This window comes from Nannospalax galili, unplaced genomic scaffold (genome assembly GCF_000622305.1).
Source record: "Nannospalax galili isolate Female #2095 unplaced genomic scaffold, S.galili_v1.0 scaffold636, whole genome shotgun sequence".
NCBI classification, from domain to species: Eukaryota; Metazoa; Chordata; class Mammalia; order Rodentia; family Spalacidae; genus Nannospalax; species Nannospalax galili.
Window position 1 is genome coordinate 2,509,469 of NW_008338112.1, and position 15,844 is coordinate 2,525,312.

At 37.9% G+C, this 15,844-nt stretch overlaps 1 protein-coding gene across 1 annotated transcript in view; it reads right to left on the reverse strand.

Annotated features, from left to right (window-relative positions):
* Window positions 1-15,844, reverse strand: part of Sec23a (Sec23 homolog A, coat complex II component) — a 52,503-nt gene that overhangs the window by 30,061 nt on the left and 6,598 nt on the right. The window contains exons 4-10 of the mRNA XM_008832898.3: window positions 15,598-15,655; window positions 15,360-15,446; window positions 12,371-12,607; window positions 9,505-9,584; window positions 7,511-7,655; window positions 3,237-3,395; window positions 1,730-1,845 (exon numbers count right to left, since the gene is read on the reverse strand). Coding sequence (XP_008831120.1) covers window positions 1,730-1,845; window positions 3,237-3,395; window positions 7,511-7,655; window positions 9,505-9,584; window positions 12,371-12,607; window positions 15,360-15,446; window positions 15,598-15,655 — 882 coding nt within the window. The remainder of the gene's footprint in view (window positions 1-1,729; window positions 1,846-3,236; window positions 3,396-7,510; window positions 7,656-9,504; window positions 9,585-12,370; window positions 12,608-15,359; window positions 15,447-15,597; window positions 15,656-15,844) is intronic.

Consider the following 15,844-nt stretch of genomic DNA (forward strand, 5'->3'; position numbering starts at 1 on the left):
GGAAAGGGAAAAAGGAGGAGAGGGAAAAAAAGAACCCTAATTTATTTATACACAGTAAAGCCTGAGAAGCTTAAGAAGCTTTAGTCTACATCAGTTGCTTCCACGTCTCTCCTGTTGTTTTGCTATGTCACTGCAGGTCAACTTCTATAGTTTGTAGTTCAGTTCTCAATGACCTTTAGTATTAAACTGCTTAATCTTTACTCTGCACTATTTTGCATCTGTAGTATCTGCACGACTGACCACAGCCTGTCCTGGTAATGCTTTTCCTACTGAGTTTTAGCTGTTTACACATGTAAAGTACGCATATAACAGAACATTAAATGAAGCTGAATCCCTCCTTCACTTTTATTCAGCAACAAAAAGAAATATTCTTACACAGTAAGTATACATGAGCTTAAAAACATGCTGAATGAAGAAAGTTACTGCAAAACACTATTATATTATTCCATTCACATGAAATATCCAGAAGAGGCCATAAGGGGTTGCCTAGGGCTAAGACGATGGGACAGAAAGGGGAGACGGATGGCAAGTGACAACTAATAGACAGTTTCTCTTCAGGGTCATGAAAATGTTCTAAATTTGATGATGGCAACAGCTATATACACTGTGAATAGAAAAAGAAATCTTTTTTAAATTATTTATTTTCCATGTGTAAGTGCTTTGCCTACATGTGAGTACACCTGTGCATGAAATACCTAAGGAGGACCCCAGATTCCCTAGAACTGTAGATGCTGGGAACAGAACCTGGGTCCTCTGCAAAAGTCACCAGTGTTCTTAACTGCTGATCCATCTCTCTAGTCCTTTTATCATACATTTTAAGTGGGTAAATTTCATGGTATGTTATGCTAAAACACTACTAAAATAATAAAATGACAGCATATAAAAATGAAGTTTTAAAAAAGAACCTGTGACTATAATTCTGTGATTTTTTTTTGTCTCCCAAAACAGGGTCACATTATGCATCCATGGCTATCCTGGAACTTGCTATGTAGACCTCAAACTCACAGAGCTCCTGCCCACCTCTGTCTCCCAAGAGCTTGGATTAAAGTATGTGCTATCACCCCCAGCCAATAATTCTATATTTTAGAAATAAGGGGCTGGGGACATGACTCAGTGGTTAAAAGCACTGGCTATTCTTGCAGAGGACTCCAGAACCCACGTGGCGGCTAACAACCATCCATAACTCCAGCTCCAGGGGAATTCAATCCCTTCTTCTGACCTCCACAGGCACTGCATGACACAGGTGCACTTACACACATGCAGGCAATACACTCATACACATAAAATAAAAATAAATTTTTTGGCTTCATTTATTTATTTTCGCTTTATTTTTATTTTATTTTATGTTTATGAGTGTTATGCTTGCATGTATGTAAGTGCAATGCCCACGGAGGACAGAAGAGGGCATCAGATCCACTAGAACTGAAGTTATAGACAGTTGTGAGCTGCCATGTGGGTGCTGGGATTTGAACCTAGGTCTTCTGCAAGAACAGCCAGTGCTCTTAACCGCTGAGCCATCTCTCCAGCCCAAAATAAAAATAATAAATAAAAATTTTTAAAAATTAAGAAATGTAAAGTGGGCTCCACAGAAGACCCACAAAACCTGCTATCAAATGTTGCCTTGAAGGTGTCGTCACTCTTCAATGAATCTTTTATTTTCCTGAACTGTCATCATCAGTTCATAGTTGTAAACGGTCATTACCAGATAACTACAAATGAAAGTACATACCCAGTGAGATTAGGACAGCATTTCATCTCCATGAGGCCTGTCTGATCTAATGCACATGCGTAGATATCAATTACATGCCCAGTTGTAGCAGCTCGATTAGCCAATGCTTCAAAGTGCTACAAAAACATTTTTTAATTAAGTCAAATACATAAAAATCACAATTCTATAAATCTTTTCCCTAATAAGAAATCAAAATAATGTAAGAGAATAATTCATCATAACTTACATATGAATTTTTCTCATTTAATTTTCTATGTTTCATAAAAATGATGCAGTAACTTCTAAAGGTCTGACATTTTCTGCCAGTCATGAGGCATACATCTGAAATTCCAGAACTGGGGAGGCTAAGGCAGAAGGCTCATGATTTTGACTATATAGCAAGACTCTGACTAAAAAAAAAAAACGAGCCTGACATTTTAACATTCTTTGATTTAAAAGCTACTATTTCTAAGCCCCTAAACAAAGCAAAATTTAAGAAAGGCATACTAAGCATCCTTTTTTTCATACACAAACAAGGTTGAACAACACAACTCTTCCCTAGCTAAGGGCACATTCAGGTAACACATCTGAAAACAGAATGACAAAACCAAAAGATAAGCAAACAAAAGCATTTTTGCAGCTGTAGCCAAAAAACACTCCAAGCTAAAAGGGAAATTAGGGGCTAGAGATGACTTAGCAGTTTAAGAGCACGCTTCCAGAGGACCCAGTTCGGTTCCCAGCACCCACATTGGGTGGCTCACAACCACCTAGAACTCCAGCTTCAAGGACTCTGATGCCCTCTTGGCCTCTGCAGACACTGCTCTCACATGTACATACCCAAACGGAGACACCTACATTTAAACCAAGTTAAAAAATAAAATTAAAAGGGGGAGGAATTAATTAGCAGACAAAAAAACATTCACCAAGTGTCAAAACTTATTTCATTCATTATTATTAAAATACAAAGTTTCCTAAAAAATGTGAAGTAGTGCAGTACAATTAAACTAAAAGCCTGAACTGAAAAACAATGCTAATAAGGATGTTAACAAGAGAAAACAATATGTAAGAGTCAGAATCATCATTAGTGAAATATACTTTTTAGCACAAGGCTAGAAAATATGAAATCGGACAAACAGAAAACTCACAAGAAAACAGCTGGACCACCTGAGCTAGGAACAACACATATGTGCAAAACCTACACAATGCCTCTTAGAAACAAAAAATCAGAAACTTCTGCTGAAAACAAACATGCTTCATAAATGGACAAATAAGCAGGCACCAAGAGTTCCTCTCAAGAATAGTCTTTAAGGAGCTATCTACCATGACCTACTACTAAGGTTTTTGAGCATTTCAAACCAAAAAAACAATTTATCAAGAAAAAGAGCGTTTCTCGAATTTTGATTGGTAATTCTATTATCAGACTTCCCATCAGATTTCTACTGAAAAGTATTTGTATTCTTCCTTTCCCATCAAAAGACCATATTTTCTAGTAAGGTTAATGAGGTTAAAAGACTGAGAAACAAATTACCTTAGTTCCCTTTTTGACATATTTGGCATTGTCTTTCTCAATGTCATGCCAGGATCTTATAGGTGTCTTCAATTCATCTCCAACCACCATTCCAGGCCCCTGGGTAGCAGGGCCACCAATGAACATCATTATACGAGCACCAGTGTTAGGAAAAGTACACTGTTGGAAAAAAGGAATTCATGAAGGGAGTTTAGAAGACAATGAAAAGCAGGTCTGTATATTTCTGATAATGAATTCCAATGTATTGCTTGTAGCAAAAAGCATACATTTGTTACTAATTACTTAACAAGACTAAAAACATGGCCATTTATTTGAATAAATTTTTTAAAAAATCTTATTCTAAGTAGTATTGCATTCCTATTTTTAACCTAAACCCTATAACAAGGATATTTTTCCTTCTTAGTTAATTCTACACACAGCTGTGGAAAGAGCAAGATAGAGAAGGGGAGAGAAGGGGGAAGAGAAAGAGAGTTGTGGGGGCAATGCCTTTTGGGTTTTGCTGTTTTACTTTTGTTTTCTGTGTTTGAAAGACTAAATATGGCTAGGGCGGGGAAGGCACCACAGTTAGTAGAGTGTTTGCCTATCATTCACGAAGCCCTGGTTCAGTCCCCAGCCCCACATAAAACCAGGTGTGGGCTATATGTCTGTAATCTTAGCACTTGGGAACTAAAAGAAGGATCAGAAGTTCTAAGTCATCCTTGGCTACACAGCAAGTTCAAGGCTAGCCTGAGTTACAGGAGGCCCTGTCTCAAAATAAATTCGATAAATAAATAGATGGAAGAAAAGATATTACTTTAAAAATTAAGGAAGCAAACTGCAGATAGAGCTCCATGAGAAGCTCTTGCCCAGCATACTCAAGGTCCTGGGTTAATCCCCAGGACCACAAAAAATTTAAAATAAATAAAAAGAAATTTAAGAATAAGAAAGAGTGTTCCCAGCAGACAAAAATTTTTGAAGAACTCAGGTTGGAGTGGATTGACAAAATAATCAAAAAAAAATTTTAGTATATATAGTCATGTATATGAGTAAGTGTGTGTGTGTCGTCCCTATTTGGAGTCAAAAAGCAGCAACAGAAAAAAAAGATGCAGCTTGTCAGACACCACTGCTGCCAAGGTACTGCCTCAACAATTCCTGAGGGCTGCTCTGTGGGAAGCAAACCATCTGCCTGGAGGGTCTTAGCATGAAAATTGTAGGCTGGGAAATACAGGAGCAGGTGATGACCATGATTAACTATCAAAAGTTTCTAGAATTAAAAGCATTGAAAATGTTTCAATTAGTGTTTGAGCTGAAAAGCATGTCTGAAAACAGAGAGACATAGAATATAAAGCTAAGGAAACATCCCACCAACAGAAGCAAAGAAGGAAACTTTGAGAGAGAAGCTAAAGATACGTAAAGTTCTAACATCTAGCATTTACCTAATGAGCGAAATTAAAAAGACAAAAAAAACAAAAACTAAGCTGAAGAGTAACAAGACTGAAAGAGACTACCAAAAAGCAAGCACAATTAGCAAGAAAAGAATAAAGAACATTCTCAAAGTGCCCAGAAGGAAAAGTAAATTTCCTTTAAAAAAGAAATGAGACTGTATGAAGTTAGCAGCAGCCAGCGACATGAATCTTACCTAGAGAGGAATGAGTCAAACTTCTAAGTGAAGACCATTCTGAGCCTAGACGTCCAGAGCCACCCTACCTTCACTCTCCAGAGACATGAAGGGGCAAAATTAAATATGCTTTATATGAAAGAACTCTCAAAATTTATAACAAAAGAACTCCTGAGCATAATCAGGAGGAAATGAGGCCATCTAGAATAACACTGACAAAGTATCCTTGAACTGGTAACATCAAGTCCCCAACAAGCAGCAAAATGCCATAAGACACTCTCTCCACCTGTTATATGCACTATGCTTCACGTGGTTAATATTTATGTAAGTATATTGAAAATACCTCCACTCTGGTGCTGGAGTGGTGTATTCAGAAAGCTGAGGAAGTAAGCTCATCAGTTCAAGGCCAGCCTGGGTTACATAATGAGTTACCACCCAACTCAAGCTACAGAAACACTACTATCTAAAAGAAAAAAATAACAAAGAGCAAAAAACAAAAAGAAAAGATAAAAAGAGAAAAAAATAATAAATTACATTTACAAATTCTAAATAATATAAAACTTTGATTGGCAATAAATTTTTTTAAATCCTATGCCAAGTAAGAGGCACACACAAGCAATTCCAGCACTTAAGAGGCTGAGGCAGAAGGACTACAAGTTCAAGGCCATGCTAGGCTACATAGGTAAAAAGAACAAAAAAATGGGAAGAGACAAAAAGCTGCCTTTAACAGTGACTTGTATGCATCCTTGTATTCTGTGTCTTTGCAAAGTGTGCCTAACCTATAACTTTCTTAAAGCTTGTTTAATAGGGGCTGGAGAGATTAAGAGGACTCTCTGCTCTTACAGATGAGCTGGGTCAGTTCCTAGCACCCACATAGTGGATAACAACTGTCTGAAACTCCAGTTCCACGGGTTCTGACCCCTGCTCCTGGCTCACCTGGGTACCAGACATGCACATGATACATACATATAGGTAGGCACTTACATAAAACAAATAAACACATCTTTAAAAATAAAAAAAAAACTTGTTTAATAAACAAAAACATTCTTTTCTTTCTGGTTATCTAAGGTAACATCTTGTAAAGACAAAACAACAATGAAGAGTAAGATCAAAGCATACATTTTCATAAAACTAGAAATCCCAAATTTCAGATTTCTTACAAGTAAAAACATAGAAAGTCCCAGTGATCTATCCTACTCAAAGCCTTCGCCTGACGACAAAAGTAAAAGGAAGAAAGAAGCCAGCAGTAGGCCAAAAACCACCAGATTGAAACAAAAACTCTGTGAGAAGCACTGCAGGAAGTAAGAGAATCAAAATGAAATAAAGAAGGATAAAAAGCAAAGGCTGACATGGAAATCAAGCGAAGAAGACTCAATTCCTGTCTACCTGGACTTCCTAAAGATAGAGGGAAAATCTGACAGAGGACCCAGGTTCAATTTTCAGCACCCACATCAGGTTGCCTACAACAGCTTGTAACTCAGCTCCAGAGGATCTGATGCCCTCTTCTGACCTCCACAGGCACCTGCACATACCCACACAGAGACACCCACATATACATATAACTTCAAAATAAAATAAGGAGGCTGGGCATGGTGGTGCATGCCTTTAATCCCAGCACTCAGGAGGCAGAGGCAGGCAGATCTCTGTGATTTCAAGGCCAGCTTGGTCTACATAGTGAGTTCCAGGACAGCTGAGGCTACAGGGAGACCCTGCCTCAAAAAACAAATGAAATAATAAATAAATAAGTAAATTCCAGAGGGATTGCTTTCAAATGTAGGCACATGTTGACAAGGTTAAGTGCTGTGAATAAATAAAATAAATAAATAAATAAATAAAATATAAATGAATGAATGGATGATAGATAGATAGATAGATAGATAGATAGATAGATAGATAGATAGATAGATAAAATAAGGCACTGGAGAGATGGCTCAGTGTTAAGGACACTGGCTGCTCTTGCAGAGGACCTGAGTTTGGTTTCTGGCACCCACATAGCACCTAATAATCGTCCATTAACTCCAGGGGACCCGATACCATCTTCTGACTTCTCCAGGCACTGCATGACATGGGAGTACTTACATGCCTTCAGGCAATACACTAATATACATAAACATAAAAATAATAAATATACAAATAAATATATTTTCTCAAAGTACAGTAGCTTGTCTCTGAAATGACCAACAGGCACATGGAAGGGAGCCTTTAATTTGTGCTGCAATGCCGCTTCTAGTAGTGTCAAAACTGAACTGATAGAACATGGAGCTCATTTCTGCCACAGAATTGCCTCCTGTGTAGAGCTTTTCAAAAAGTTTAATTACTGAATGAGAATGAAAAAGTCAACATGGTGGTACACAGCTATAATCCCAGCTCTCAGAAGGCTGAGACAGGGGGATTACTATTAGTTCAAGAGCAGCATGGCACTAACTGGGCTACACAATAAGACCAAATGAAAAAGACGATAAAGATGACAAGAAGATAGCAAAGATGACAACAATGAAAAAAATGACAAAAATGGAAGAGGGAGGAAGAAGAGTAAGAAAAGAGGAAAGACGGGAGGGCACACCAACCACGACTGTATGACCATATCCTTACAATTTCTCTCTCTCTCTCTCTCTCTCTCTCTCTCTCTCTCTCTCTCTCTCTCTCTCTTTACATTCCAAAACAAATTCATCACTACCTCAAGTAATCCTACAGCTATGGAAAGTGCTACTCCTGAGGAACGCAAAGGTCTCTTTCCTTGTGGTACAGGCCATGGGTCTCGTTGAAGTTCTCCGAGAAGATCTGTGAGATTCATATCTATCTTCTGTACAGGCTGTAAGAATCTGCAAAACAAAATTAAATAAAAATCCATTTATGAATGTGACGGTTCAATAATTTTTCCCCAAAACACATAAAAATATTTGGATACACAGCAGAACAACAGTTTACAATCTTTCAAGCAAAAGAATCCATGGGAAGGCTTGTTTGAAAACAGACTGCTACTTTAGATGTAGGTCAGTTAGTTGACTGTTTAGCATGTATTAGACCCTGGGCTGGATCCACCGCAACACACACACATATACACACATACAGGGTGTGGGGTAAGGAGGAAAAAAGAGGAGGAAGCAAAAAGAGGAGAAGAGGGAAGAGAAGAGAAGGGAGAGGAAGATGAGGGAGAGGAGAGAGAAACTAGCCAGGCATAGTGCAGCAAGTCCATAATTCCAGCACTCAGAAAGTGTAGACAAGGAGTTGGAGAGACAGTTCAATGGTCAAGAGCACTGGCTGTGCTTACAGAGGACCGAGGTTTGGCTCCCAGCACCCATATGACAGCTAACAGCCGTCTCTAACTCCAGTTTCAGGCTATCTGACACCCTCTTCTGGCCTCTGCAGTCATTGCAACACATGAAAGCACTTAATATACACACAGGCAATATGCACATAAAATTTTTAAAATGCAAAAAGAAAAAGATTTAAAATTATATTTAAAAAACAAAAAAAGTATAGGTAGGAGGATCGGTAGTTCAAGATCACTTTCAATAACAATGTAAGTTTGAGTCCAACCTGGGCTATGTGAGAGTCTGTCTCCGAAAAACAAGAAACACATTACTAGGCCACAGTTCTATAGTTTGTACTAGCAGGACTGGAGTGGCTCAAGCATATACATTCCAAATGCATTTCACTGACAATGGTGCGACTGCTCCTGGGACCAATGCAATACTATAATTTTTTTCTTTTGCTGTTTCTGCAGGACTTCAACTTTCATTTCCTCATCTACTAAGTTCTAAGGTTATCAAAATAATGAGAAGATACATCAATCAACTCAAATTTAGAAATATCTCCTCTGATTAGGTTAAGAGAAAGGTAACAATAAAGTTAAAATTAAAAGATTTTGAGGCCCTATTTTTGCTATCCTAAAGCCAGAAAAATTAAGGTTTGTGAATTTAAAAATAAAAATGTATTGGGGCTGGAGAGATGGCTAAGTGGTTAAGAACACTGAATGTTCTTGCAGAAGTCCTGGGTTCGAATCCCAGCACCCACATGGCAGCTAACAACTGTCTGTAACTCCAGTTCCAGGGGGGCAAGTGGGCCTGGGATGTATGAGAAAGGTAGCTGAACAAGCCAGAGGGAGCAGCCAGTACCAAGCATTCCTCCATTGTTTATGCTTCAGTTCCTTCCTAGAGATTTCTACCTGAGCTCCTGCCCGGGGGTCCCTCAATGATGGGCTGTAACCTATAAGCCAAATAAACAAACCTTTTTCTCTCCAAGTTGGTTTTGGTCAGTGTTTTATCACAGCAACAGAGCGCTGGTGGCTCTGGGTTTGGTTCCCAGTACCCACATGTGGCTAACAATTGTAATTCTAGTTCCAGAGGATCTGATGCCCTCTTCTGGCCTCCATAGGCACTGCACAACATGGGTGAAAAATATAATACTTTTAAAAATAAAAAATAAATTAAAAAATAAAAATCAAATCAAATAAAAATCAAAGCTAAACTCTTTACATCATAATGATAAAAATGAGCCATTTCAGTAAAAAAATTTCTGCCTCTACTCTTTAAAACCTATATTATTGCAATGTATTTCTGTCACTAAAAACATTTAATGCTAAAGTATCAACAAATACCTGTGCTTAAGGGCATAATATATTTAAAGTATCTGCAAGAATTATATAATTTTGTTTGCTATATTAGTTACCTATTGGAAGGAGGTGGCTGCTGTACCTGAGGACCACGTGTGGCTTGAGTAACTGGTACTTTAGAGAGCCCCAGCATTTCCTGTAAAGAAATAATTTCAATGAGATTCATTTATTTACCTCCACAAATATTTATCAACTATTTACCATGTTCAAGGTGCTAAGCTACAATTAGGAACATAAAAATAAACAACACAAGGTATCTTTCCTCAGAAGGCAAATAGTTCAGTTGTAGACACTGAGGGAGAAAGAGCAGCAGTTCACCAGGAGAAAGAAAGTGTACATTATGGAGTAAAGAGGAGGGATGCTAATTTAGAAGTACTTCTTATCTAATGAACAGTCAAATTAATCTTTAATGTAAATGTCCATACTTCTTAACTTACATGCACTAACCCCTTTCAGCAACTACCGTCTTAAGTACCTACTATATAGGAGGAATGCAGTGATTAAAAACAAACAAACAAACAAAAAACACTCCCTGCCCTCATGGCAGTTAAAATCCAGAAGGAATAAAGTTATCTAATAAATTAATGTAGGATCATAACTACAGCATTATGAAGAAGTACAGAGGGGGCTGAGAGATGGCTAAGAGGTTAAGAACACTGGCTGCTCTTGCAGAGGACCCAGGTTCAGTTCTCAGGACCCACATGATGGCTAACAATCATTTGTGACTCCAGTTTTGGGGGATCTAATACCCTCTTCTGACCTCCACCAAAAAAAAAAAAAAAAAAAAACATTTCAATGAGAAAAAAATGTAGTGCAACCATTCACTTGCCTATTTTATATACTACAGTTGTATAAGTGCTATGTCCTCTACAATGAGAACCAAACCACTCTAAACAAATTTATAATTTATTAATAGTAATAAAAGCATACATTCAAAGGCAAAATCTATTCTCATGACCATCCTGAAAAGTAGATATCATTACCACAAATTATCCCTAGTATCTCTAGTCTTAAAAACCCATCTGAAGCTGAGCATGGTGGCTCATGCCTTTAATCCCAGCAGTTGGGAGGCAGAGGCTGGCGGATCTTTGTGAGTTCAAGGGCAGCCTGGTCTACATAGTGAGTTCAGGTCAGCTGGGATTACAGGGAGATCCTGTCTCAAAAAGCAAAAAACATACAAACAAACAAAAACAAAAAAAAAACAAACAAACAAACTTTGGCCACTGGGAAGCACAGGCTTCTGTGACCGATGCAAAAAAAAAAAAAAAAAGAATCTGAAATGCTCTAAAACTTGCAAGTTTCTGAGTATTATAAAATGTATAATAAAATTCTACCCTTAACCCCAAGTGATGCCCTACAGTCAAAACAAGGTACACTGGTGGCCAGAGAGATGGCTTGGTGGTTAAGAGTACTGACTGCTCTTGAAAACTCAGGTTCGGTTAGCTAACAATAGTCTATAACTCCAGTTCCAGGGGATCCAATGCACTCTTCTGGCCTATGCAGGGTTTGTACACACTTGGTGCACTTACATACATGCAGGCAAAACATTCATACTGTATAATCTATACATTAAACATAGATTAACTTCTTGCTTATACTTGGGTCTCATCCCAGAGATATCTCTTTATGTATAGTCACATGTCACATAATGATATCTCAGTCAACAATGGACCACATACACAGTGGTGGTCCCCGAATATTATACCACCTATTTATGCCATAGTTTCTTGGTTGGCAAGTAAGTACTCTATGTTCACACTGTGATGAAATTGTCTAATGACATTTCTCAGAATGTATTCCATCTCCACACACCTGTGTCTGCAAATATTTCAAAAATCCCAAAGTCCAAAAACCTAAAACTCTTCTGTCTAAATATTTTGGGATGAGAGCTACTCAACCTATACCTACTTTCTCTCCAGCCTCATGAACACAGACGATCCTCTCCTCCAACGTACAGTGCTTCCTGTTCTCCTTCAGGAACCCACCATGCTCTCTGAAACCTCACTTGCTTATCTCTTGCTTTCACTCACCCGCCTTAGTCTTTCCTTTCCATGTACACAAACTCAAGCATTCCTCTCCTGAATTATCTTTAATTCAGTTCTAGCTCAAAATTCCACACTGTCACCTTCTTTACCTCCGCAACCTATTAAAAGAAAACTTCAGAATCAAACATGATGGCAAACCTGTACTCAGCACTCAGGAGACTGAGGCAGAAGACTATAAGGTGAAAGCCAGTAAAAGACTCACTTCAAATTTTGAAGATATAGTTAAAAGTAAATAGGCTATAGAAACAGCTTAGTTAGTAAAGTACTTGTAGCTTAATCAGTAAAGTGTGTGCCTCTCAAGCATGAGGACCTGAGATCAATCCCCACAATGCACATTAAACAACAACAACAGTAACAAAAAAAAAATCTGGGAGTACTGGTACAAGGCTGTAATCCACTGCTGGAATGGTAGGAATGTGGGTTTCTGAGGCTAGGCTAGCCTAGCGTTGTCAAGCTGTAGATGGTGCCTGAGGAAGAACGACACCTGAGGATGCCCTAAGGTCTCCACATGAACACACATGTACCCACATACACATGCTCCTGAACACTCATGAATACAATAAACAATATACAGAATGAAATCCTAATATATGCATACAATGGAATTCTAATAAAGTCATTACAGAAATAAAACAGGTTATATGTATGGTCATGGAGAGATATCTAAGATATACTACAAAAAGTAGATGACCTTCAATTTATATGACATCTAAATCACACAAGAAACAAAAATGATACTGATACTAAATTTAAAGCTTTGTTATAATACAATTTTGATAAAACGAATTAGTCATATTTTTAAAGAAATATACACCCAGAAAGCATTTATTAACATGTATAATTCACAAACTGGTTGAAAGCTACCATCCTTCCTTACCTGTAGTTGTTTGGCAGACAGATCTTTTGTTCCTCTGAAAACATAGCTTTTTGAAATTCCTTCACATCCAAGTTCATGAACCTGCACCATTCTCCCAAAAGTAATAAGCCCAACCAGAGCCGTGGGTGGTAAAAGACTTAATGACATCTGCATGGATTCTTTCAGTGCTTGTAAATCTTCATCTTCCATGCAGGTATCAACCACATAGAGGAATATCAAAGGCATCTGAGGGCCACGCTTTAAAAAAATATAAGAGCAATGAGAAAAGGTTTTTTTTTTTTTTTTTTTTTTGGTCTTTTTTGAGACAGGGTCTCCCTGTAGCCCCAGCTGTCCTGGAACTATGTAGACCAGGATGGCCTCGAACTCACAAAGATCTGCCTGCCTCTGCCTCCCAAGTGCTGGGATTAAAGGCGTGCGCCACCACGCCTGGCTGAGAAAAGGTTTTTTTAAGGTATTAACACTTTGGCCCAATATTCAAAACAGTAGGTCAGGAACTAATTAAAGAATGTATACACTGAAATCCTAACACATGCATACAATAGAATTCTAATAAAGCCATGACAGAAAGGAAGCGGGTTATATATGGTCATGGTAAGATATTCAAGACACAGCTTTGAGTGGAAAATTAAGTTTAAGGGCTGACAAGATGGCTCAGCAGGTAAAAGCACCTGCCACGCAAGCCTGACAACCTGATGACCCCTGTTCAATCCCCAGAACCCAGAGTGGAAAATGAGAACTGAGTCCTGAAAACTGTCCTCTGATTTCCACAAGCACACTGTGACATGCACACACCTACACTCACACATACATACACATCATATACACAAACACACAACAATATTAGATATCTTTTAAATAAGAAAAATTAAGTTTAAAAGTGTATGAATAGCTGGACAGGGTGGTGCACACTTTTAATGCTAGCATTCGGGAGGCAGTCAGAAGGAAATAACACAAATTCAAGGCCAGTCTGGACTGTACAGCAAGACCCTGTCTCAAAAAACAGTAACAAACACATATATGGTCACACAGAATGGACTTTTATTTTCTATTTTAATTGGATGAGTTTTCATTTTTTAATATTTTTAGTATTTTATTCATCACTTTTATTTTATGTGTATGAGTGTATTGCCTGCATATATGTAAGTGCATTCATGTTGTGCAATGCTCACAGAGGCCAAAGGAGAGTGTTACATCCCCCAGAACTGGAGTTGTGGATAGTTGTAAGTTGCCATATAGGTACAGGGAACCAAATCCCAGTCCTCTGAAAAAGCAGTCAGTGCTCTTAACCATTAAGCCATCTCTCCAGCCCCAGGTTTGAGCTCTTATAATAAATATTATTTTTCAAGGTGAGTGTGGTGATATATACCCAAAATCCCAGCTTGGGAGATAACAGACAAGAGAATCAGGAGTTGAGGGTCATCCTTAACTACATAGGAAATTTGAGACCAGCCTGAGATGTATAAGACTGATGCCAAAAAAAATTTTTTTCATTTTCTTACAGTATTTTTTTCAAATAGTAAATGAACAACTACAAAGTTTAGGCCAGGTAATGGTATATACCTGTAGACTCAGATACTTAGTGGGATCACTTAAAACAACAAATTCAAGATTAGCCTGGTCAAAACATTAAGACCCCAGTTTCAGGGCGAAAAATTTAAAAACAAATGAAACAACAAACTAAGTCAGAACAAGAGCTGAAGAGAAGGCCCAGTGGTTCAGAGCACTGGCTGCTCCTGCAGAAGATTCAGGTCCAGTTCCTAGCACTCACATGGTGGTACACAACTGTCTCTAATTCCAGTACCAGGGGATCTGACACCCTCTTCTGGTCTCCTCAGGCACCAGGCAGGCAGACAGGTATGTACTTACATACATGCAAGCAAAACATTAATACATAGGAAATAAAAATAATAAGTAGATACATAATAGATAAACCATGTCATAAATTCTTTTAAAATCAGGGCTGGAGAGTTGGCTCAGCGGTTAAGAGCACTGATTACTCTTTCAGAGGACCCGGGTCCTTCCTAACAACCATCCTAACTTTAGTTCAAGGGGATTTGACACCTTCTTCTGACCTCCGTAGGTACTGCATGACACAGGTGCAGTTATACACATGCAGGCAATACACTCATATACATAAAATAAAAATAATAAAACAAAAAAATTATTTTAGAATCATAAGCCATGTACCACATTTTTGGTCAAAAACACGAAGGATAAGTTAAATTGCCTTGCACTAACTAATGTGAGTTTATTTCTGTAAACATAAAGGTTTTAAAAGTAAATAATGAGGTAATTTTTATAAAATAATTATCTAAGCCTGAGATAAATTCTCTGAAAACCAAAAACTAGCCATGTTTGACAAATTACTGACTAGTTCAAGTGAACCCAAAAATTCTGTTTTCTATGCAACATTCATAAAGGATATTTTCATTTCCACACTTTTCCTGTTTTTTCTTGTTTTAAAACAGGGTCTCATCCTGCCCAGATGGGCCTCAAACTCACTATGTAGACAAAGATAAACTTGAATTCCTGATTCTTCTGCTTCTACCTCCCAAGTGCTGAGATTAAAGGGTGTTCTATCGTACCCAGCTCCCCACAATTAAACACATAAACAACTATGTGTTTATACAGGTTATTTTTCCCATGCAAGGCTGTGTTCATTCATAAACTCAGAGGCACAATAGCAGCTTGAGCCTTGTAGTAAGTATGTGCCAACAGACCTTCAAATTCCAAAATGAATTTGACACTTCACTGATCACTGATCTACTCAATGTAGCAAGTCGTATCATCCTACCCCATATCTGACAAACCATCAAATAACAACAATCAGAAATTACCTTAATCAAATTGACTTCACAGGTCTTACCTTTAAAATGCTCAAGGCTATTTGCTGTCATGCCTTTAAAGTCATTTCAAGTTTTACAATTATTTTGATATAAACTTTTGTATAATAAAGTTTTTTTTTAAATATTTGCTCTTTTGTTCTTACCAGAACTACATATTCAATGCTAGAAAACTGAGGTAAAAGTTCAGCAGGCTGATTCATTTCAGATATTCCAGCATACGTAGGTGGGAACTACAAACAAAGACAAAAATGCATTAACAAATTAACTCCCACACAATAAATACAATAGTATTTTGTTAAATGAAAGATAGTCTTTTAAAACAAGCATTTCCCTACATGACAAGCACTACACCGGCAGCATCTACAAGGGGCATGTTCTTACCTGATTCCTTTGGTAACAAAAGTTGCAAGCCCAGAGTTTTGCTCGATAATCCACTTGACTGTTTTTAAGAAAAGAAAGTCAGTTAGGACATAGTTTGCTTCAATCTTACAAGAACCTTAATTTTTTTTTTTTTTTTTTTTTTTTTTTTTTATTTTTTTTTTTTTTTTTTTGGTCTTTTTGAGACAGGGTCTCCCTGTAGCCCCAGCTGGCCTGGAACTCCCTAGGGAGGCCCGGCTGGCTTTGAAAC